Source organism: Doryrhamphus excisus, chromosome 6 (assembly GCF_030265055.1).
Source record: "Doryrhamphus excisus isolate RoL2022-K1 chromosome 6, RoL_Dexc_1.0, whole genome shotgun sequence".
Lineage (NCBI taxonomy): Eukaryota > Metazoa > Chordata > Actinopteri > Syngnathiformes > Syngnathidae > Doryrhamphus > Doryrhamphus excisus.
In genome coordinates, this window is record NC_080471.1 from 16635380 (window position 1) to 16657569 (window position 22190).

At 41.1% G+C, this 22190-nt stretch overlaps 2 protein-coding genes across 4 annotated transcripts; both read left to right on the top strand.

Moving 5' to 3' along the window:
- The first annotated feature begins 195 nt into the window (after positions 1–195).
- ice2 (interactor of little elongator complex ELL subunit 2) lies at positions 196–9197 on the top strand. Of its 2 annotated transcripts, XM_058075462.1 has the most exons (16): positions 196–301; positions 1209–1310; positions 1385–1733; positions 1820–1939; positions 2015–2149; positions 2321–2437; positions 2628–2787; positions 2964–3142; positions 3219–3390; positions 3469–4011; positions 5062–5231; positions 5311–5440; positions 6599–6683; positions 6813–6863; positions 7847–8090; positions 8812–9197. In XM_058075462.1, exons 1-16 carry the CDS (start codon positions 288–290, stop codon positions 8932–8934), a joined length of 2694 nt encoding a protein of 897 aa, XP_057931445.1. In that variant the 5' UTR covers positions 196–287; the 3' UTR covers positions 8935–9197. The 2 variants fall into 2 exon arrangements, with proteins under 2 accessions (XP_057931445.1, XP_057931444.1); XM_058075461.1 differs by having other exon boundaries at positions 3219–4011.
- Positions 9198–9543: 346 nt separating this feature from the next.
- On the top strand, positions 9544–20896 carry anxa2a (annexin A2a). 2 transcript variants are annotated; one of them, XM_058075252.1, is made up of 14 exons: positions 9544–9673; positions 10069–10126; positions 10203–10296; positions 10828–10922; positions 11176–11289; positions 11437–11527; positions 12166–12245; positions 12312–12371; positions 12641–12734; positions 12802–12897; positions 12979–13037; positions 14348–14470; positions 14553–14648; positions 19370–20896. In XM_058075252.1, exons 2-13 carry the CDS (start codon positions 10079–10081, stop codon positions 14610–14612), a joined length of 1014 nt encoding a protein of 337 aa, XP_057931235.1. In that variant the 5' UTR covers positions 9544–9673; positions 10069–10078; the 3' UTR covers positions 14613–14648; positions 19370–20896. The 2 variants fall into 2 exon arrangements, with proteins under 2 accessions (XP_057931235.1, XP_057931234.1); XM_058075251.1 differs by lacking the exon at positions 19370–20896 and having other exon boundaries at positions 9546–9673; positions 14553–14739.
- The last annotated feature ends 1294 nt before the right edge of the window (positions 20897–22190 follow it).

Here is a 22190-nt window from a genome sequence, read left to right on the forward strand (position 1 = left end):
AAGACTTTTACAATTGTGGAAAACATACACTATATCACACATTGGGTAATATTTAATTATTTATAATATGACTTTACTTTATATGCGACGGTGTGCTGAAAGTTAAGAGGACAACACTCAATATTGTACATTCAACAGACAATATCAGTGAATTTAATCAGGATCCAACAGGGGGCAGCACTGCATACACAGCAACTCGAGTCAACATAGGTTCCTCCGCAGAAGAAGATCGCCTCCAGTGATTTGCCAAGCCGTGAACTGGCTGTTGAGGTGCTTTTACGGCTATAATGGAACTAGTTTGGTGAGTAGAATATTTAAAAAACATTTCACAGAAAGGCACAGTAATATTAGTAACATGTAATAATATAGCAAGTTGTCAAAATATTTGCGCATACGGACAACAACTATGACAGTGCACGTTGGCTAAGAAGATCGCAGTTGTCTCTTTAGACAAATAGCAGCTTTGGCTACATGTTTGTATATTAACAACTTTATTGAGCAGCGATTCGTTTACACGATGACACTCTTTGTTGTCGAGTTGCTAAACTCGTTTATACAGTCTGAGACCGCTAAATAAATGGTGGTGGTGACAAGACGTTCAGCATTAAAACCAGTGAAACACAAATACAAGCATTAGTGTTTGAAATAAACAGATTGTAATGTACTCTAACTCATGATCATACGTTTGTCGTACTTATTACATACGTTTACATAGGCTACATACACACATACTTGATACTCAATTTGAACAAACAACAACAAACTCCCCGTTTTGACTCACCCACAGCCAGGGAATTGCGCTCTTCATTTTTTATTCTATAACACAACTACTTAAAGGTTTAGTTGGGATTTTTTGACATGAAGTTGCAGGACGGCCCCATCAGCAGTGTAGTGCATCAATGGTGACTTACCCCACACTTTGTCCGGTTGGTTGAGTAAAGCCACAACATATTCAAATCAAAAAAGGCAAGGTACAAGTACATGTATACGTACACTGACCGAAACAAAATGCGTAGTGAAAGAATAACATTTCTTGGAATCTCCAATTAACCGAACATGCCTGTTTTTGGGATGTGGGCAGTCAAGGGGCATTTGAGCACGTGTCTCCTGACATGCTATCCATTATCTGTCTGTGCTGTGTGCACAAAATAAAGATGCTACATTACAATTCTGCATGTTTTATTTCATTATATTGTCTTTAATACAAGGGAGGACCCTCCTGTCACTGACGCTCCATTCTTTACCAAAGACCTCTATGATCGCTATTCCCTTGCGCCTAGTATTGGGGATCTGTGGGCCTCTCTCCAAAGGTATGTCGGTAAATAATAAAAAAATAATTACCTTAACATGTCTATTTACCCAACTGTATTTCTCTGTATGCAAGTCCTGCAGAAAATGCCAACTTAAAACGAAAGTGTGATGCTGAGACTGGACAAAACTCCACAACCACAGAAGTTGCAGAGTTCAAAGATAACACCAGCATTAATAAAGATGACTCGTGTTGCGATTCCATGGATATTGACAGTTCCTTTGCAGACTGTGCAGTGGATGCTGCAAAGGGACGTAAGGAAACCATGAAAGCAAATGTTTCGCCCAAGAAACAAAAAACAGAGGGAGATGATGCTTATCCTCAACCCAGACTGCCGTTCCCGTGCATGTCCAGTTTCTCCAGCAAAGAGCAGAGGATCTATCTCAGCTTTTTGACGAATAAAAAATGCAAGGATCCCCCCATGGTTATTATAACACTCTCTACTTTAACAGTATTGTCATCAGGCTCGTCTTTGTGTATGTCTAAAAAAGGGATGTGCTCGTATTTCAGCACCTCAAGGCCCGAATGGACCACGAAATTATGCAATTCCAGAGGTATTTGCAAGATGTGTCCAAAATATGTGCTGATGACTACAGCTTCATCTCACAAGGAGCATTGCAGTATGCAGAGGTACTTCAATGAGTGCACATGATGTCATTTTTGCTACAAACAAAAAGCTAAACTATTGTTTTCCGTTTCCAACAGGATTTTTTGAGGGCCAGTTTGGAGTGTGTCAAGGTGTTTCCTCAGATTTATCAGATCTCTGAGATGACCAGTTTGACCGGCGGAAGATTCAACCCAGGACTGTCTCTCACTTTTGAAAAACAGCTTGTTGTCATGGTAATGTATTCACATTGACGCTGTTAAGTCATTTTTGGAGCCATTATGTATAATATGGCTGCTTTGCTTTGGCTATAAATACAACCGGAATCGGTTGAAATGCAAAACCTTTTTTTTTATGTTGGTTCATTTTTTGTTAATTCCGTATTTGGACCCTTTTTATCTCCCCAGGGCAGTGTGGATATCATAGGCCCCATGATAGTGCCTGCTGATGCACAGCTTGCAACGGATTATCAGAGTGTTTCATCAGAAAATCCTCCAGCCAAAAAAGCTAAGGACATGCACGCTGTAAGCAATTGTTTCACTTTTTTTTAATTACTCAAAGTAAGTCCCAAAGATTCTTTTCTTTTGTTACTGCTAAAATAATATTCATGACTGCGGGTCCTTTTTAGTTGCAATTTGGGCTGTTGCAGTTTTCAAATGAGACACCGGAGGGCGCACAAGCTTTCCTAACCTCAGCTTCTCCATTTCTCACCAGGCAATTAGCAGTGATGAAAATGCTGAGAAGCTGTGTGCACGTTACGAGCCACATGTGTGTCTCACCCGAGATGCCCTTGTCACGCTGTTGGACAACCACGGCCCTGACTTTGCACAGGGATGGGAACTTCCTGTTTGCATCAAAGTGAACCATGGGAAAGGTGCACAACTGTAATTGTGGCGTTTATGTTGACAATGTTAAAACCAATGTGATCAGAGGAGAAGCACAGCTAATTCTTCAAAATAGGCCTACTTGTCCCTTGTCATAGATCATGAAATTATAATTTCATAATTAGATTGTTCTAGAAGTTAATTGATCTATATCTTCTACCTACAGGTGTTAGTCCAAAGACTGTTTATGTAGAATCGCCCTTAATTAAAAATGAAATAACAGTGAGGGAGAAGAGCCACATTTTCCATGAGGAGAGTTTGAAGCTCTCCATCCTAAAGAATGGTAACAGAAATGTGTTCCATTTAATGATGGAACTTCCTGTGGATGATCACAACCCCTCACAGGTATATGGCACACCTCAATCCATAATGTCTTCTTTTGTCTCATTACAAACTTAATTGTTGTCTGTGTCTCCATCAGGAGAGCTCTCAAAGAAATGTGGTCTGCCACAACAGCAACGAGCTAAACTTTGATGTGGACATGACCGACCTTGAGACTTTCGGATGTGAGCCACTCACGAAAATCCCCAAAGAGCAGAAAGCTCACAAAAAGCAAATTGCATCTCCTAAGAGTGCAAGTTCACCGCTTTCAAGTAAACTCAGTGAGCCACTCAGCCATAGTTCACAGGAGGAGATGCACCACCCATTGACAGTTCCCAATCGTTTCCCAGCAACAGAAGAGACACCTCTGCTGGTTGCTACGCAGGCTAATGAGGTAAACACTGCTAAACTGGAGGGTGAGTCTGGTGATGACAGCGCTGAAAACCCAGCAGTCACTGGAGACTCTGATGATGAGAAACTGGTCATTGACGATTCTTCATCACCATCCCAAGTCCAACGTACACCTGTGTGCACATCAGATCCTGTGGTTACCCCCACTGCTGAGTCTGCCACCTTATTAGCTTCACCCTCTCCTGAAAAAAATGCAGGGCACAGGCAACATTCCAAAAGCTCAAAGCTGCCCGCAGACCAACTTGGGGAGATCTTACGCATGCAGACAGCCATGTTCAGCTCGGCGAATAATGCCCTCAAAAGTCCCAGCAAATCCCAGGAGACCGAGTTGTCCACCCGTTGTGCCGGATCTTCACGACACACTCTCCAGCTGTCGCTGGTGAAGCCATGCGTGACCTCCTACTTGGAGCGAAACCAGCAACACAGTGAAGAGACCCCTGTGACCACAGCAGCGTTCCACACCAGCACCACGCAGCAGAAAAGTCAGTATGAAGAAAAGCCAATGTCCACACTAACATTATGTATTTTCTAAATGTGCCTTTTGTACACATGCTTATATTACAGTTTCTGTTAAACCACTAAAAATTCAGCTTTTTATGCAGAAAACACATTTCAGTGAGGATACACGTCTAGTGAGGATAAGCGGCATAGAAAATTGATGGATGGATTTTAAGAAGGTTAAGGAAGTACAGCTTTAAAATGCAAAAAGAAATTGCTGCATTGCTGCAGAGGTTGGACGCAGGAAGACATCTTAAAAGAGTTTAGGAGCAAAAACCAATTGGTAGGCCCAAAAAAATGTCACTAGCCCTGAACCGGACGATTGGACGATCCTCCGCCCAAATGAAGGTTGTTACTGGTGCCGAGTGCAGTCTAACAACCATGAGACGGCATCTGCGAGAGAAGGGTTTCAAGAACAAAAAACATCTTGAAAGGCCTCGCTTCAACTCTCCAAAATTGACGGTTGGAATTGTAAGAGCACCAAACATGGGACATTGAAAGGTGGTTGAAAGTAGTATCCTCTGGTGATAAAAATGTAACCTTAATGGTCCTGATGGCATCTCAGGAGAACCCACCTGAGATGTTTTCCACATGACACAGTTGAGAGGGTGCCATCATGATCTGGGGTCCTTTTTCTGTCAATGGAACATTAGAACTTCATGTTGTGCAGGGGCGTCAAACAGCAGCTGGCTATGTGGTCATGCTGCAGGGGAAATTCCTGCTAACTGAAGGCCCTCGTCTATGTGGTAATGACTGGCTTTTTCAACAGGACATCGCTGCAGTTCACAATGCTACCCTGACAAAGGCCACTTATTTGTTTAACAAGTGTGACATCACACTCTGCACTGGTAACTTTTTGGCTGCTTGCATTGGAGCAAACAGTATCTTAAAAGCCATTCTATTTATTGGTGTCTTTTCCTGAAATGCTTCTAACTTTGGATAGGCTTGGATGATTGTGGCATGTTGTTTCTGTGTATTTATCACAAAAATGCTGACTTACTCCTGATGCATTCTTATTATGCCATATTTTCCAGAAACATTGTCATGGGATCTGCAGGCTAGCGCTGAGGACGAACAAGACTACACAGCCCCAGAGAAAGGCAATCTGCTGTACAAGCTCTACACCCTGGAAGATTTACTCCTCATGGTGCGCACCTCCGTCGCGTTGGCTCGCCCCAGGAAAGTCGTTGTCAATGCAAGCCAGGTATGCATATCATTTTAAAGATTTGTCTTTTCTAATGACAATAAGTTGATATTTCTTAGTTTCTCTCTTGGCTTACCAGTTTGTTCCAGTCCATGTGTTACCCAAACTGGACTACCAGCTGTGTCACGGGGTTGAGTGTCTGAGCAGCAGCGAGGCTTGCCAGCTGTGGACAGAGACAGCGCTCCACTCCAGTACTACTTCATACATTGGTAAGTATGCCGTGTTTATATCTTTTTTTTGTATTTGTTTCATTTATTCAGTGGTATACAGTATTGAGCTTTGAGTTCATTCTCTATAATAATGCAAACACTTGAAGTCTCCCTTTATGTGGCTTATGTAAAGATTTTACCCTCAATGGAGGAGGCAAAGCAAACCACCCCAAACAAACCAATGAAATAGTCTTTAGATGAGTCATCGTCTCCTCCCACTGCAGACTCATTTAAGTTTACACTGTTGTCATAACGACAGCCACAGCCTTAAAATGACCTCAGAGCATATGATTCAGAGAAGCCCATACAAGCTTAGCTTTCTGATTGCAAACTTATGAAATTGTTGAATCTAGGTTTTTATTAGTTTGCTTCTGGTCCTTTAACTCATTCAAACTCGGACATTTTTCAAAATTCACCTCCTTCAGCACCAGCCATTTTAGATGACTTTGACAGATTTTTCAAAGCTTTTTGTGAAAACATCCATTTCAAACAACACTTTGACACAATTGTTTTGTTTTTGTGACAGCTCAAATATCTAACTGTACCACAAAAAAGGGTTGTTTTATGTCAAAATAGCAATTTATTTGGAACTAAACTGTGTGCATGCATAACCTGCACGCTAAATTCCTCCATGCTCCTCTATGTACTCCTTGCTGTGCACTGTGTAATACATCCCGAGCTCTTATCATTGGCACTTTTTTATGGCTTAAAACTGCAGACACAGTGCCTTCTATTAGTGTGCAGTTGCACCATCATCTCCTTTTGGGGGAAAAAAAAAACATAAAAGATGTATAAATACGTCGAATGAGTTAAGGTCACTTGGGTGTAACCATGGACGTGGCTGTTAGCACATATTTTTATAAAAATACTTGATATTCTGTGGTTTCCTATTGATGTAGCGCCCTCGTGACTTTACGGTTCAGCATGTGGTCATCTCCCACTTGTATTTTCGTCTGTGATTGTAACTTGTAGGAGGATATGGTTGAAATGCACAAGAATGAGGAGAGGAGACGGCAAGTCTTTCCTCCCAACCGCTCAAGCAAATCATCACAGACGTCACACTCCTTTTGTCAGCGACGGCAATGGAGATGTTGATGGAAAGAAGCTCTTGTTGCCTGCACTCATTAGCTTGCCTTGTCTCCCTGTGTTTCTCTGTAGCTCATATCAATCCACACACTTCTAAAGTAGCGCTGCTCAGAAGGCTGCCTGACACGTGGATACACAGCATCTCCTGTGGGTTCAAGTGAGTCGTGTGGTGCACACATGCTTTGCAGGATGAAACTAATCACCTCCATTGTGATCATGATAACACTCGTGACTCCAAATGAGCGTTGGTTCTCATCAAGACTGATTGATTGATTTCTGTTCACAGCCCAGTAAAGTCACTGAACATTGCGCACCACATCCTGAAAAAGCTGACAAAGTAAGTTGCAAACGATGCACAGCTTTGTAGAGACAACAAACATTTCTTTGTAGGTTATCAGTCTGGCATTCTACTATTTTGGTGACAGTCAAATACACGCTTTTATTTTCAGACAACATAACGATTTCATTGAAGTTTCTAATGTAGGCATGGCATTTCCTTTATTTACACCTTTAAATGTAAAATATACTATACTATAATATACAGTAATGGCTTGGTTTTTGGTATTAAGTCAGAAACCTAAACGTACAAAAATAGAGGCGATCGAGATAGGAATCCATGTCCAACCAAAAATATTTAACAAAAAATGTTTTAAATAGACTAATTACAGTTTTAAATGCATAAAATAATGCAAAAATAATTATAAATGACAAATGAACATTTGACATCACATTTAACCTTTTATTGAAGAGTCTTGTTGGCCAAGAGGCGGCATCTTCATACTTGGCGTTGTGTGTGTTCTTTCTTGAATTCAATGTGATTCACCTTTATCAAATTGCTGGCACTCACAGCTATCTTTGGCCCAGTGACAGGTTAATTAAACTTGATTTCATGTAATGATATAATAGAGGGCAAACGGTATTTGTTACACGCAATATTCTGCCAAAGGTTTTACAAATTTTAATCAAAAACCTAATCATGTAAAAACTGTGCTGTTGGAAAACTGAGGTGTGGGAATATAAGTTGTATGTAATATAAGTGATGTTGCACACTCCTTTCATTACAAACAGTGTACCAACAGAATGATTTTTGATGTTATTTGTTTGGGAAACAATAACTAAAAATGTCCAAAAGTTTGGAGTCTGGCCTCGTCAGCCTCAAGCTTGAAATGGTAATGTTCATCTGCCTCCATGTTTTTTGTTGGCCTTGCACAACGGTACACAATGGACGTCTCTCTACATTCTACATTTCACATTCCAGTCACCAGAAATGGAATGTATTGTAGCGATCATACCCTCTGTGAAGCAATGTGTGTTTTTTAGGATGGAAGAAGGGCAGTACCTGATCACACACAAACCAGGGGAGTCATTTGTGACGTTGTTAAAAGCAGCTGATGGGAAATCGTGTCGGACAGCCTACAACCTGCAGCAAGTCCACAGCAATCTCCCACAGGCACCGGCCTCTGGGCTGGTACCCTGGATACCTCTGGATCCCACTGTGTGGAGGTCGTTCCACAAGAAGCATGGACGTGTCCCCTGCACCTTCCCACCGGCACTCATGCCACAGGTGCGTTTGGTTTATGTCGCAATATGTCATACATAGTAATTAATACGTCCTTTATAAGCTTTTCAGCATATTTTTCTGCTGGATGAACCAGTGTCAGTGTTGCATGCCTGCAGTATCTAAACTAACAAGCAGGACAAAACAGAGCAGCTCTCAGCTCAGCAGGGTTTGCTGGCGTTGACTTGGTGACATTCATGACATGCCTGACTAATAAGACGCATAGTAAACACATCTCGTATTAGAAATGCTCACATCCCAAAGATGGACAGCACACATGATATACAATGTAATAATGTAATGACATTGAATATGAAAGCTGCATCAAAAATCCTGGGCACATTTAGATGGTGATGTAATAGAAAATTTAGTTACATTTATCCCTTACATAATGCGTACAATCCATATCAGGTTTAATTGCATGTTTGCTTACGATTTGGCTATGGTACAGATTGTATAAATTACTCCCAATTTTGGTAATTCACATAAAGGCTCATAAAGTCCCCTGGAAAGTGTCCAGGTCAACCGGTTGGGTCTCCTACCTGTGTGGCCTGCGCTAACCCCTTGCCCTTTATTAATATAACAATGTTTATTATTGTGTTTGTAGTTTGCCGTGGTGTAAAACTCCAAGTATTAGACCCTTTTCTCAGTCATTATGATGTATCCCACATTGTACCCCCGCAAGTATGTTTTGTGTCTTACTGTTTTGTCTTGTTTTAAATTGCAGCATGCTGCAGTACACAGGGCATCGCAGCCTAACAACAATGCAAGTGGACCGTCCCAATTCGGAAGGAATAAGAAGAAGAAGAGGAAAAACAAGAAAAAAAATAACAACTGCGCAGCAAAATGAGGAAAAATATATGAAAAATTTTTCGATTTTCGATTTTTCGATTTCTTCCACACCAAACCCATCCAAGAAGGGCCTTACCAAACCACAATTCAATTTAAGGTACCACCGCATGGTTGGGAAAACACACACATGCAAAAGATACTGCACAGTTGTTGAAATACTTACATAGAACATTGCACTTTGTATACTTTTTTTTGCACTTTAAATGTTTTGTCAATTGTAATTTATCAGAAAATGGAACAATAATAAAGTGTTGATGGTGATTGGATGTGTGTGTGACAGAGGATTATAGTGGAGCCCCACACACATTTGTGTATACATTTTACAATACAAAATGCATTTAATAAGTGTGAGTGGTGAGTTTGTTAGTTTCCAGCCCTAATGACCAATGGCAATTGAAGAGAAAAATGCTGATCCAAAATTGGAGAACATCAAGCTAGCAGGAGGATTTGACATGGTGGGGAGCAAGCGGCGCGTTGAAAACCATTTTTATGGATGTATCAGTTATTTGTGGGTGGGTTTTGTCGACTAAATCCTGTGATAAGCAGGGATCCACTGCAGTAACAATGCATTCCTTAGAGCAACCTTGCTGCTCAGCTGGGTGGAGTCAGGACTGGTTGGAAAGAGGAGGAGGTGAAAGGGGAAGTCCTCTGTCAGAGCCGCAGTTGCGTGAAATCTCCACACCCTTTCCTCTGAAACAACAGGGCTGAGCTGTGTTGTAGAAACTTCTGTGAGTTGGGTAAGTTTGACTTTGCTCTCCACAGTGGGACTATCGTTCTAGATTTGTTATATAACAAGCATTTTTTTTATGGTCATTAAAAAAAATGCTGATTCATGACTTGTTTTTTCAAAACTGTTGTGTGAGTTGCTGCTCCGGTGTTGTTTAGTACCAAGTCTATATCCACATTGCCTCTACATGTTAGTGTTTTGTGTTTTCTTAGCAAACTGCAGCAGTCTTCCAGGGCGTGTCACCTCATGAATGAGTGTCAGTGATTAGAAAGAGTTTGCACACTGTCTCTAAATAAGTCCTGACTGAACAGCAATGTATTGTAGAAGAATGTAATTCCAGTTTCAGTAGTGCAAACGAAGGGTAGTCCACTGATACATGATCACATGATGTGTCATCTTTTGCAGGACTGTCAAAATGGCGATGGTCTCTGAGTTTCTGGGGCAACTGTCCCTCAGTGTCGGGGTAAATGCAAACACATTTACACTCCTGTATTCTCAGCTTGCTGTTATTAGCAGTTATGTGTTGTTTCACCCTGCAGTCCCATGAGCCTAAATGCCCCACGGTTCTACCTGCTGTGGACTTTGACGCTGACAAGGATGCTGCAAGGATAGAGACCGCTATCAAAACGAAAGGCAAGACACTTCTCTATGAAATAAATTCAGCTGAAGCCTTTCTGTATACAGTGAAGGTTGGTATTTGTGAGTCAGCATCCCGGCTTTGAGGGGAAAAAAAAAAGTTTTGGGAAGTGGTCCAAGTCAGTCTCTCTGTGCTGCCAGTGAGCTGTACAAAAACACTGACTGGAAGCTCCTGGTAACAGCAAACAACCCTCCGTTTTGTGAGGATCACACTATTCATTTGTTTCTCTAAATGTGTTGATGGTGCTACATTTATGTAAAAAGGGAAATATGCGGCAGGATTCTTCTCCATTTGGGGTGGAAAAACCAGATTTACATATTCCTACTAAGTCACCATATGACAACACAGACTACTATGAGAAACAATTGAGCATTTACCAATGTGCTAAGTTAAAGACCCACTTCTAATGATAGAACACATCCACAGTGTTTCCAGCATAACTACCTTAACAAATTGTTCCTATCTTAATATAATAGTCATAGAGCACTGCCTTTTAAGTTTAACTCACAAAGTGTTTTTCACTTTAGGTGTTGACGAACAGACAATCATTGATATCCTAACAAAGCGGACCTACTCCCAGAGGAGGGACATCGCGTTTGCTTATGAACGGAGAGCGAAGAAGGTACAACCCTGTGAATCTTCCTTTTTAGGAGTTTACATTGTTCACTTGAAGCATAGGTGTCCAAAGTGTGGCCCCGGGGGCCATTTGTGGAAAGCAATTCTTTTTGGGGGGTTTGGGTCCAAACTCAGAAATGGGACAAATAAAGCCAAAAGGCACATGTACAAAGAAAAAGCTGGAATGTGGATACTGATAACACGTTTGGACACCCTTGACTTTGAAGCGATCAAAAATTCACTTCAACCACATCTTTTAGGACATGATCTCAGCCCTGAAGGGGGCGCTGTCTGGCTCCCTGGAATCTGTCATCCTTGGCCTGATGAAGAGCACATCCCAGTATGACGCCTCAGAGATCAGAGGTTCCATCAAGGTACGCAACAGGACATACCGCTACGCTTCAAGAGGACTCTTTTCAAAGGCGACACTGCCCTCTCGTGGACAAACTATAGAATGCATCAGTTAATAGTGGCTAGTCTGTGTCTTAGCCTTTTAAAGACAATGTGAATGTCTCTTTCAGGGACTGGGCACCGATGAAGAAACACTGATTGAGATTCTGTGCTCACGCAGCAACTCTGAGCTGCAGGAGATCAAGCAGGTCTACCAGGAGTGTGAGTCTAAATTTATGGCTATCATCATCATGTCAACTATCACCAGACACCATGGCCCAGTTAATCATGGACATGAAGAAATAAAAGTAGAACTGCTGCTGTTGCATTTGTATGACATGAACCAGGTTATGAGTTCCGTTCCTAGACTCATGTAAGTTGACTTTTGGTGTAAGTTGGATATTATACCTAAATTATAAGTCAATCACATTGTACACAGAACACATGCAGGACCTAAATTTGCATGCACTCACAGGTGCCAAACGGAGATACAAACCCAGATCTTCTCCTGTGTGGCTAACATGCTAACCACTCTGCAGCCCAAAATAATAATTCTACATAAAATATGCGTTTGCATTATTCTTAAATATTGATCTGATCTGGCTTTATTGTAAATATTCCACAGGGTGGCGCCATATTTCTCTGTTTTGTCAGTGACCTCACTATTTTGAATTACCCTTTGTACAAATCCTGTGTATGTGTGTAAACCATGACTTGAACATGTGCAAAGGTTTTAATGCAAAGATCTCCATGCAAGAATATTGTTAACAATGTGGTAATTGGTTGTGTGTTGGATTTTGAATGAATGATTCCTAAAAAAGGCTATTATTGCTTCTACTGACTGACTTGACGTCCCACAGTGTTCAAGAAGGATTTAGAGAAAGACGTAGCAGGGGACACTTCTGGAAACTTTGCAAAGCTGCTGCTGGCATTGGTGAAGGTGGGCTCCATCACTAAGGTGCCATACGTTTTAATATTTACCCTTAAAGATCTTTACTGTGTGCAGACCAAGCGAGAGGAACCGTCCTCAGTAGTAGACTACGAAAAGATTGATCAAGATGCCAAAGTAAGTTCTACCTCCACTTTCTAACAATTGTCATTTACAACATCATCACACTTATTTTTTTTTATTGTTATAATAAAAGAGCTCAGCTCCTTTTAAACACTGCTAATAAAAAGCCTTGCTTGGTATTTGCTTGGTATTTAACATCAGAGTGACTTAAAAGGATCATAATGAAAGTAAATGCCAGTCCGGAATGACTTTGCAAAGGGACGTGGTGTCATTTACGAGCCTGATCATCAATAATATACTGACGTTTAAATGATACAACTCAGAAACTCTACGACGCCGGCGTGAAGGTGAAAGGAACTGACGTGGCCACCTGGATCTCCATCATGACGGAGAGGAGCGTCCCACACCTGCAAAGAGGTACTTAGACACATCATTGTTAAATAGTTTGGTTGGTCATTGCCAACCAAACTTGTTTCTTTGTTAGTGTTTCAGCGGTACAAGAGCTACAGCCCCTACGACATGCAAGAGAGCATCATGAAGGAAGTTAAAGGAGACTTGCAGAAGTCCTTCCTGGTTCTAGGTACCTCATATTTCCATCTAAATGACCTTTGCATCCTTACTTGTATAGTTATTTATTTCAGTGTATGTGTTTTCTTTTTAGTGCAAAGCTTTGAAAACAAACAGCTGTACTTTGCTAACAGACTGCATGATGCCATGAAGGTAACGTAACATCCAGTATACTACACACCGGGGGTGCCCAAAGGATCCTTTTTTATTGGCCCTAGGCATGAAATTAATTCCTTGTTTCCTTAATTTCGCCCAATCCCCAAGACGTATTCATATATTTACGTATAGCATTTACGTTTTTTCACCCATGATGCATAAAGACGTGATGACACAACTGCACAATAGATGGTGCAGTTTTTAAGCCGTAAAAATGGCCACAAGGTAGCAGAAGTGCATTTTAGAGTTCTCCACACATCTTTCTCATATAAATAACACACTGCACAGCAACCAGGAAGTGAAAAGGCATGGAGCCGTGTAGCGTGCAGGAGGTCATGCATTGAAGGGAAATTTTAACACATGCACACACACAGTTCAGTTCAAGATGTGAAAATTGCAAATAGTTCATGGTGTAAATAAATTGTTGTTTTAATATAAAACAACCATTTTTGTGTTCTGTTGTGGCATCATTGTTGGTTAAACCCATCGTTGGCTAAATATATACGGCTAAATTTGTGTCAAAGTGAAAGTGATGCTTGAAATGTGTCTGTTTTTCTCCCTTTTTTGTTGACAATTGATATTTTGCTGAAACTTATGTATGTTCTTTATGTATTACTAAAGAACAGAAAACGGTAGAATCAAACTTTTTTCTGATGAAAAATTAGAGTCTAATCTTTGTTTTGGCATATACCGTATTTATATACAGTATTGACTTATATTTATATATGTTTATGCATGTTTAAATAGCTGCTTTACTTCAGAACAAATACTAATTGTTTAAATAACAGTGCCGCTTGCGATGGAACGGTAGATCTTTCTTTGGCAGGAGCCGATCACAAGCTACAACGAAACTCGCTGCGATCAGAAATTACAGGAAGTCATTAGTTAATATAACAGTTTGACCTGCAATGTCATCTTGTACCGCCAAAATCATCACACAGCAACTTAACACTCAAAAGGTAGCTAAGAAATACACAATGCAAGGACCGATACGCCAAAAAAAAAAAAACGCCAATATCGTTCCATCCTACATTGCTTCCCAGCAAAGCAGTTCACTGGCCATGGCTGCCTGGGTGCTGCAAGGATTTATCAGCTGCCTCTGTCAGGGTTTCAATTTCTTCCACACCAAACCCATTCAAGAAGGGCCTTACCAAAACGCTTATTACAAAGTTATGGCCATAGTTTAAGCATTGAATCGTCAAAGTGTTTTAGAGCGTTCAGAGGGCTTAGTTGTCTGAGCAGCGTTGCTTCACCTGCTGTAGTAAAAAGTATACGACGTGCTGACATGTTGTCGCTGCTGTACTCAGAGTAAAGGAGCCAAAGAGAAGGTGGTGACCAGGATCATCGTTTCACGCTGTGAAGTGGACCTGAAGAAGATCTGCACAGAATACAAGGCCCATCATGGCCAGTCTCTTCAAAAGACCATCATGGTGAGGAATCAATATCTATGTATGTTATCTTTTTTCATACTATAAACGCAACATTGTTTGATCATGTATGCGCCCTCTACAGGAACACACCAAAGGAGACTATCAGAAGGTTCTGTTGGGCCTCTGTGGACCAGATGAGTAAATTACCGAGGGTCAGCATCACTTTCCACTAGTGGAGGTAACTGGACTTAGAATGTTGAAGCATCTATATGAAGAATGTACATGTTTTATTGAAGCGAAAGAGCAATAAATTGACACGCACTTACGTACATGAATACATTTCTTCTAACCTGTAGTTACCACTTCAACCCAGTAGAGGGCAATATAGTAGCGTTGAAGAGAGGCCGGGTAAGTTTTAGTTGGGAATTGCTGAGCAAATGCGTTGAAAAAATATATCTTTAGATTATCAAACCACAGAACATATATGACAAGTTTAACAAATTTCAAATAAATTATCATTTAATATAAAAGTGAACACATTAAACATATTTTTTTCATTTTAGACTAATCAGCATCTTCTTCCACATAAAAGTGTTAAATCATTAGGTTTATGTTTGACACAAGTGGATGCACAAACCTTCTTTCTTTTCCACTATCAGTATCTATTGAAGATGATTTAATCATTAGTGTGTTTTTCTGTGTTTGTTTGGTGCTAATATTTTAATTAAAAATGTTAATTTTACCTCAGGCAGCAGGGAGGATTTGCATAGCACTAAACAAGCGTATATGCAGCATGTTTCTGCTGTTTAGTTTGCAGTCTCTCAGGAAGAAATAAGCAGCAGAGTGTTTTCTACTGAAGTATAAAGGAAAAAAAAATAACCCCAAAAGGCAACATGAGGAAGAGGAAGCTAATGAAAATACGTCCTGAAGATAAAACACAGTCTCTATATTTTATTTTAAGCGATAAAATCATGTTTTTATTCAACATTGACAAAAGAAAGGACTTAAAATTTTAACAAGACGTTGAATTTATGGTTATTTTGTAATAATACTGATGAGAGCGTTAGCCCTTTGTGATGCTTTATGTTTATAGGCAATAGAAAAAATTAAATATAGCATGAAGTCAGCTAAAACAGTATTTTGCAAACAGGGAGGGAGGATTTATGCACCAATACGCTTGACAGATTAATCACTCCATCATAAAGAGGAAAGTACCGCCATATTTTCTCCCTTTTTTATATGGATGTACAACACGCTGTTATGCTCAAGGCCGGCCCTTGGGGACCAGCGGCATGCAGACCCAAGGGGAAGTCGCTCCTCCATTGAAACCATGCAATTTACTGTCCCAAACGCTGGCACTTCATCATTCAGAGGAGCTTTAACCCCATGAATGTCAAACATCCAAGCATGGTGGGAAGATATTTCCATAAGAACTACAGTTTAGGGATGAGCACCCCCCCCCCCCCCCCCCAAAAAAAAAGCATCATAATCACACATTTATAGGTACATTTTTATAAACGTGTGAGAGTCATTATAACAAAAGTTGATATTTTTACCCATGACTTTTTACCTTCAGTTTTGTTTTTTTCTAGTCAGGGTCCACTTGTTGCTAGGCAGAATTTGTGGATATGCTAATACATTTTTAGCAAACTCTAGGCTAAAGGCACTTTACAGCAGGATGGAGGAACGCAGGAACAGGAAGTCAAGTGCTCATTGACTTTCATTGTGTGCAAACTCATGCAGGATGTCATCTTTAACTTTGTTTGGCTTTAAAAAAAAAAACAGTGTGAGGAACATGATTACATAACAAATATTTATTGCATCAGTGCATCAGTTAGCTTATTGTTTTTACTATGAAAAGTGCTTGGATGGCCCTCACTTGCAGTTGAAAACAAACGATAGCTAGAAGCTTAGTGTTTTAGAGATATTACAGGTAGGGATGTATGATAATATCCTCCAACCGATATTATCATAAAAATGAGATATTAGTCCATATCGCTGTCCATATCAGTCTTCATGCCGACAATGATACTGATGTAATGCTTCACATAGCAGCAAGCGTGCTAGCTTAATATGTCCTTACATTTTCGGATTGTAAAGCGCTGTGAGGAGGCATCTTCCTGTCATACTTGGAATATAATATCACACCTCATGAAGAAGTGCACGTGCTGAATGAGCCCAGTATATAATTTCACTATATTAATTCAGCATTTCATACTTTGCACTTCATTCTTATGGATGTTTGTGCCACATAGAAATGTGCAGCTTTGGAAATTGCATAATTGATTTGGATTGTCAGTTGTACATTTTTTAAAAGAGATGTTAGCTGGAGGTAGAGCTGCCAATATCAGTATTTGTTGATATCTGTATCGGTTATAAAGTCCTGAACAATAGTAAGAGCTAATATTGAGAACTAGCTTCCACTGACATGAAATTCAATTCAATGAAACAATGAAATAAAATCCATCCATCCAATGGAAAGAGCACCATCTGGCGGGGCCCTGCCACTGCTTTTTACGTCATCCAACCCGCCTTTTTCTGTGCTTCGACAGCCGGTTGCGTCCTCCCAACTTCTTGTCCCAGTTAGAGCGAACATGTGGAACCCTCCCCTCTGTCACCTCGGAGACAGAAGCCAGGCAGCGCTGGAGGCGTCCAGCAGGCATTAAAGTTTCACAGTACAGCTGGAAGAGCTGCTGCCGGCCCGCCAGACATAGCACAAGGTGCATGCAACACTGGGAAGGTTCTAGTTTGTGCTGCTGATTAATTCATCCAACACAACTTAGAGGGAGGGACACTTTTCTTAAAGGCTGACACAGACAGAACCCCGACTCAGGATTGTGCCAAAGGGTGTTTAATTATATAGCAGGAGACCACAAAGGTCTTCTTTTAATTGTGTGCATCTGTTTGTGTGTGTGTGAGCTAGCCTGCAGCTCTGTATAGGTCGCAGTCTAAATGAGAAGTCCTACAGGCGAAGCTGCAAGCCCCGCCTCCCACAACACCAGCTACATCGCTCTCAGATTGATTAATATTTTCTTAATTATCATTATTTAATTCGGCCACAAGCGCAGCATGTTGAAGTGTGGCCTTTTGTCTCAGCGCTGAGCATCCATGCCACCTCATTAGGGCGTGGCGAGATGCTGCGTATGGTAAATAAGAAGCTTTCGAGGCCTGAGGGGAAGAGTCAGCAGCAGCAGCAGCACCACCACAATGAAGGACATCTCCCTCTTAAAGGATGCAGCTCTAGAAGACCACAGAAAGCGGATGCTGCGCCTCTGGCACCGACAAGACCCGCTTCCTTTTATGAGGCTCAAAAAGCAGCAGCAGACAGACGAGTGCTGTGAACTGGTCCTGCTATCTGATGCTTGAAATAACACAAAAACGCAGAATGAGGACCCTCTTTTGGTAGTTTGGACAGTACCCTGTTAGACCGTCTGGAGATTTAGAAGATGGACTAAAAAGTTCTGAGTGGATGCAACATACTTTATGTCTTTGAGGAGTTTCAGCTGCTGATGTTACAAACCACATATCCGCATAAAATGAATCGATACACAAAAGTTATTATCTAAAAAGTGTCTACCAAGATGAATATGTCAAGCATGGTGGCAATGGTTGACGTGATGCTCCATGTGTCACAACAGCGATGCGCATCATTTGCGCATGTGCTGAGAATGCGCCCACTTGTGTGAAATAGGCCGCCCCCAATGGATCAGTGAGTTTGGACAACATTCATTAATTCATTCATTTTCTACCGCTTATTCTCATGAAGGGTTGCAAGGGGGGTATGCTGGAGCCTATCCCAGCTGCCTTCGAGCGAGAGGCGGGGTACAGCCTGGACTGGTCACCAGCCAATCACAGGGCACATATAGACAAACAACCATTTTGGTCCACATTCAAACTCAAAGTCCGAACTAAGATTTGAACCCAGAACCTTCTGGCCTTGATGCATATGAAATGTAAATTATGGATTCTAACTGTGTGTGGTTCGGTGGCCGTTAGCCAGATGCATTGATGCTAATTCACGATGAAGTGCTTGTAATGGCGTGGCTCCTACGCTGTTTGCACACTGGATCACTTTGTGTTGCAGCGCCGATGCTAATATGTAAAGAACTAAAAGTGGGGGTGGGAGGACGCTCTTTTTATCAGCGTGGCATATTCATATTTATTTACACCCCAGCTAATAGGATGTGTGCTGTGCTGCTAGGTGAGACAGAATGATGTTAGGTAATTAAACTGCTTTGCTTCCCATTCATCCATTATCCCTACTCATGGCTGCATACATAATGTAATAATATCAGCTAAGGCACAAGTGGATGAGGTGACCATTCTGAGGTGGGGTTTTTTATGCTGGCAGCGTGTCATAAATCTACACCGAGGAGTCACAGGAGACAAAATGTACAGAAAGTGTTGTGATGAATTTAGGGAAGTGTCAAAATATATGTTCAGATGTATAGGAGTCTTTACATAATGTGACCACAAACAAGCCCACTAGGCTCATTTGTGTTCATCAGCAAGCCCTCAACCTCTAACCTGCAGGAGCTTCTGGATGGGCCGAGTGGTGCTTCTAATCCATGTTGTCATGTTGCTTAATCCCACCCGCTGAAGGCAAGGCTTGTTGCTGGTGTTCTTGTCACACTGGCCACTGGACACACAACCCCCCACACCCCCTCGCTCACATACACACGTTCAGGGCCTCGCCTTCATGCAAGAGATTGAAATCAGTCGGGCAGACACTCAAGCATGAACCAAATGTCAGCAGCTAGCCACAAGGAGGAGAGTGTTAATTATCACGCCAGTTCACCTGCATGCAGAGCCGTCCCAAATGTCCTTGGATCATCGAGTCATTTTCCAGTTTGCTCTCCTCCTGGGAAACACAGAGAAAAAAATACCTTTTCAACAAGTGATGAACTCCATGATGAATGATGCAGGATGCTGATGCGTGATTGTCTCTTCTCTTCACAGCATGACCATGAATTGATACCGAAGAACTGGAACAGATTCCAGATCAGTGATTCCCAAGCCTGCTAGGATAACTTAAAGACAAAATGAATAGAAACTGTAGTGACCAAAAAATATATATATTTTTCGTGGAAGATTGCAACTTTATTATATTATCTGAGGTTAAGCTCACTATGATACACTTTTTAAAAAACGTTGATTTAGATCTTTTTTTTTCACATTTATGGAATTTCTGTCTAAAGTGCGGCCATTTGCATGAATCTGCGGAAAAGATTGGACACCTCTGGGTTAAATGGAAGCAGGAAATAACGACTTCATTTTTTTTTTACATTAATAATGAGCTAGTGTGCATGAAAAAGAAGCTCTTTTTGACCACATGATGATTTATTACCAAGTCTATTGCATTACACATCAGCAACAGAACCAATGTTGTAATAGTGTTGAGGAGCAAAGTGTTCTGCCAGCAATAATACTGCTGATGAGTTCAATGTAAACAAGAGGAGGGCAAGCATAACACACGCGAGTTGCACAAAAACAGCTGAGTAGCACAACTAGCATTTTAAAGCACACGCAGAGATAAAGCTGCTGGATGCTGACCACTCATGATATTTCAAATGCAGCTACAGCCATCTTGTGGAGCTACTGTTTAGGCTGTTACCTACGCAAAGCTACAACTCAATGCTGAAAACCAGACTTCACTTCCTGTCCGCCCGCCACTCAGCTCCCCTTGGGAAAACATTTATAGCAACACACACACGCATCATCCATGCTTGTTACCATTCATGATCCAGCTACTACAACTGAAAAAAGTACTAAAAAGTAAGACAGTACAGGTTAGATATTTAGCTAGTCTTTGCTAGAAAAGCAAAAAAAAAGCATACATATTATACTGAAAGAAATTGAAAGAAATCCCGTCCTCCTGTTGGTGGCAGCATGCTGTCTCTTCCATGACGTCTTGCGATGATACGCCACATTCTTCCTCTCCTCACAACATGTTTCCCATGTGACACTTAACCTTTGGAGATTTCCAATCCCGCCTGCTTGGTTCATGTTAATTAACCCTCAAGACCCATCAGAGAGGCACTGACGTGTCAATTGAGATGATTCTTTATGGCCCACAAGCCACGTGACTGTGCGTGCGATGCCAAGTAGGAGAAGAGGAAGACTGCAGATGGCTGCTAGTGTTTGGGGTTTGTGTCGCTGTCAACGTTATGTCCTTCTCGCTGAGAAGAAGTTGGCCGCCACAGCCTGACCTCCCTCAGGTGGCCATGCATATGCAAATGAATTCAAAAATAGAACACAGACGACAGCTCAAAAACAGCTAAAAGGTTTTTTTTTAGGGTCTCTTCTTCTCATTCTTTTTGGAGAAACGGCCTTTCTGTGGGCTTGAAATAGACAAAAGCACATTTCCTGCTGAAAAGAAATACCGATGGCAGCAATATTAACTGAGCCTGAAGGAAAACAAATGTGATTCATTGAGTTCAGCCTTTCACTGCTTGGGAATCGTCTACTGCAGGGGTGTCCAAAGTGTGGGCTTAGGGGGCATTTGCCACCCGTCGCTTGTTTTTTAGTTGCTGACATTAAACACAATGTGCATCAGAACTTCCAGGGTTTACCCGAGATTTTTATTTATTTTTTTAATCCGTGTGGTGGGCTGCATGCATGGGAGGTGGACGGCCGCTGTTGTGTTGTGGCACAATTTTTATGATTTATTTATGCATTTATGAAGTTATTTATTTAACTTTATTCACCACCCTGAACAGAATACTACTTTAGGGAACTTGATTTTTCTAGGTTTTTTTTTTTAAGTTTGATATGGGAACTCAGCCAGAGGTTGGCCCATTGATTGCTGAATAGGAAGAATGCTGCCAGATGGTGTCTGTTACACCTCGGAACACAAGATCATCACAGTCCCAGATCTTCACAGTCTTAAACACCGAACCTCCTTTAGATACCTGACTCTCCTCCTTGGGAACTCTTCTTTTGAAAGCCATTTAACCTTTTCTACAACAAAGATGACTAACATGGGTTGCCAACGGCCTGAAAAATAAATAAGGGACACTTTAGACATAAGAGATGGCTGCCACACTAACTAGTCAACCTTTGAGGAAGAAGAACAGTAAGTAATAAGTAAAAAATTTACCACTTCCACACTGAATGGGAGGATAACTTTTTTTTCTCACTCTGCATCCATTCAGTCAATCTCATCAACGTAACATTATTAGCAGCCACTGACCAATATACGTAGAATACTACACATGATTGTCATACAGAGAATTTTTTTCTGTAGATAGTATTTTGTAACAGCAATTGTGTAACTAGCCACACAGAGAAGGCACGATTGAAATATAATTATAAGGCATCTTTGAGTAAACGTTCAGTATTATTTGATACTTCATCTCAATGCAGGGCCGAGTGTCCTTGTTTTCAAGAATCTGATTTGACTATGGAAATCCTCCATCAAAGACAACTGTATTCAGGTCAATAGTTTTGGTTTATGAATGAATGTAATTGCTAAGCATGTCTTATATCTAAGTGGATATCTAAGTTCAGTTTTTCTGAACCCTGTTCTACAATGTGTTTGTTAGAGAATGTACCTTTTGACCCAATTGTTGCTAAATATGCACCCCAGTCACTGTAACATTTATTCTGTACTTTCATAATATGTTTTTTTTTGTCTAACAAGCACTGTTTTCATAGAAAGGCGACGGGTTGAAACCCACCAGTCAAAACCAGCGAAAATATGCAGGATGAAAGGAGCACGCTGCAGCACAACCAGAGGCTCTATCCTCTGTCTTCCCGGGGCAAATCTGTTGCCGTGCTT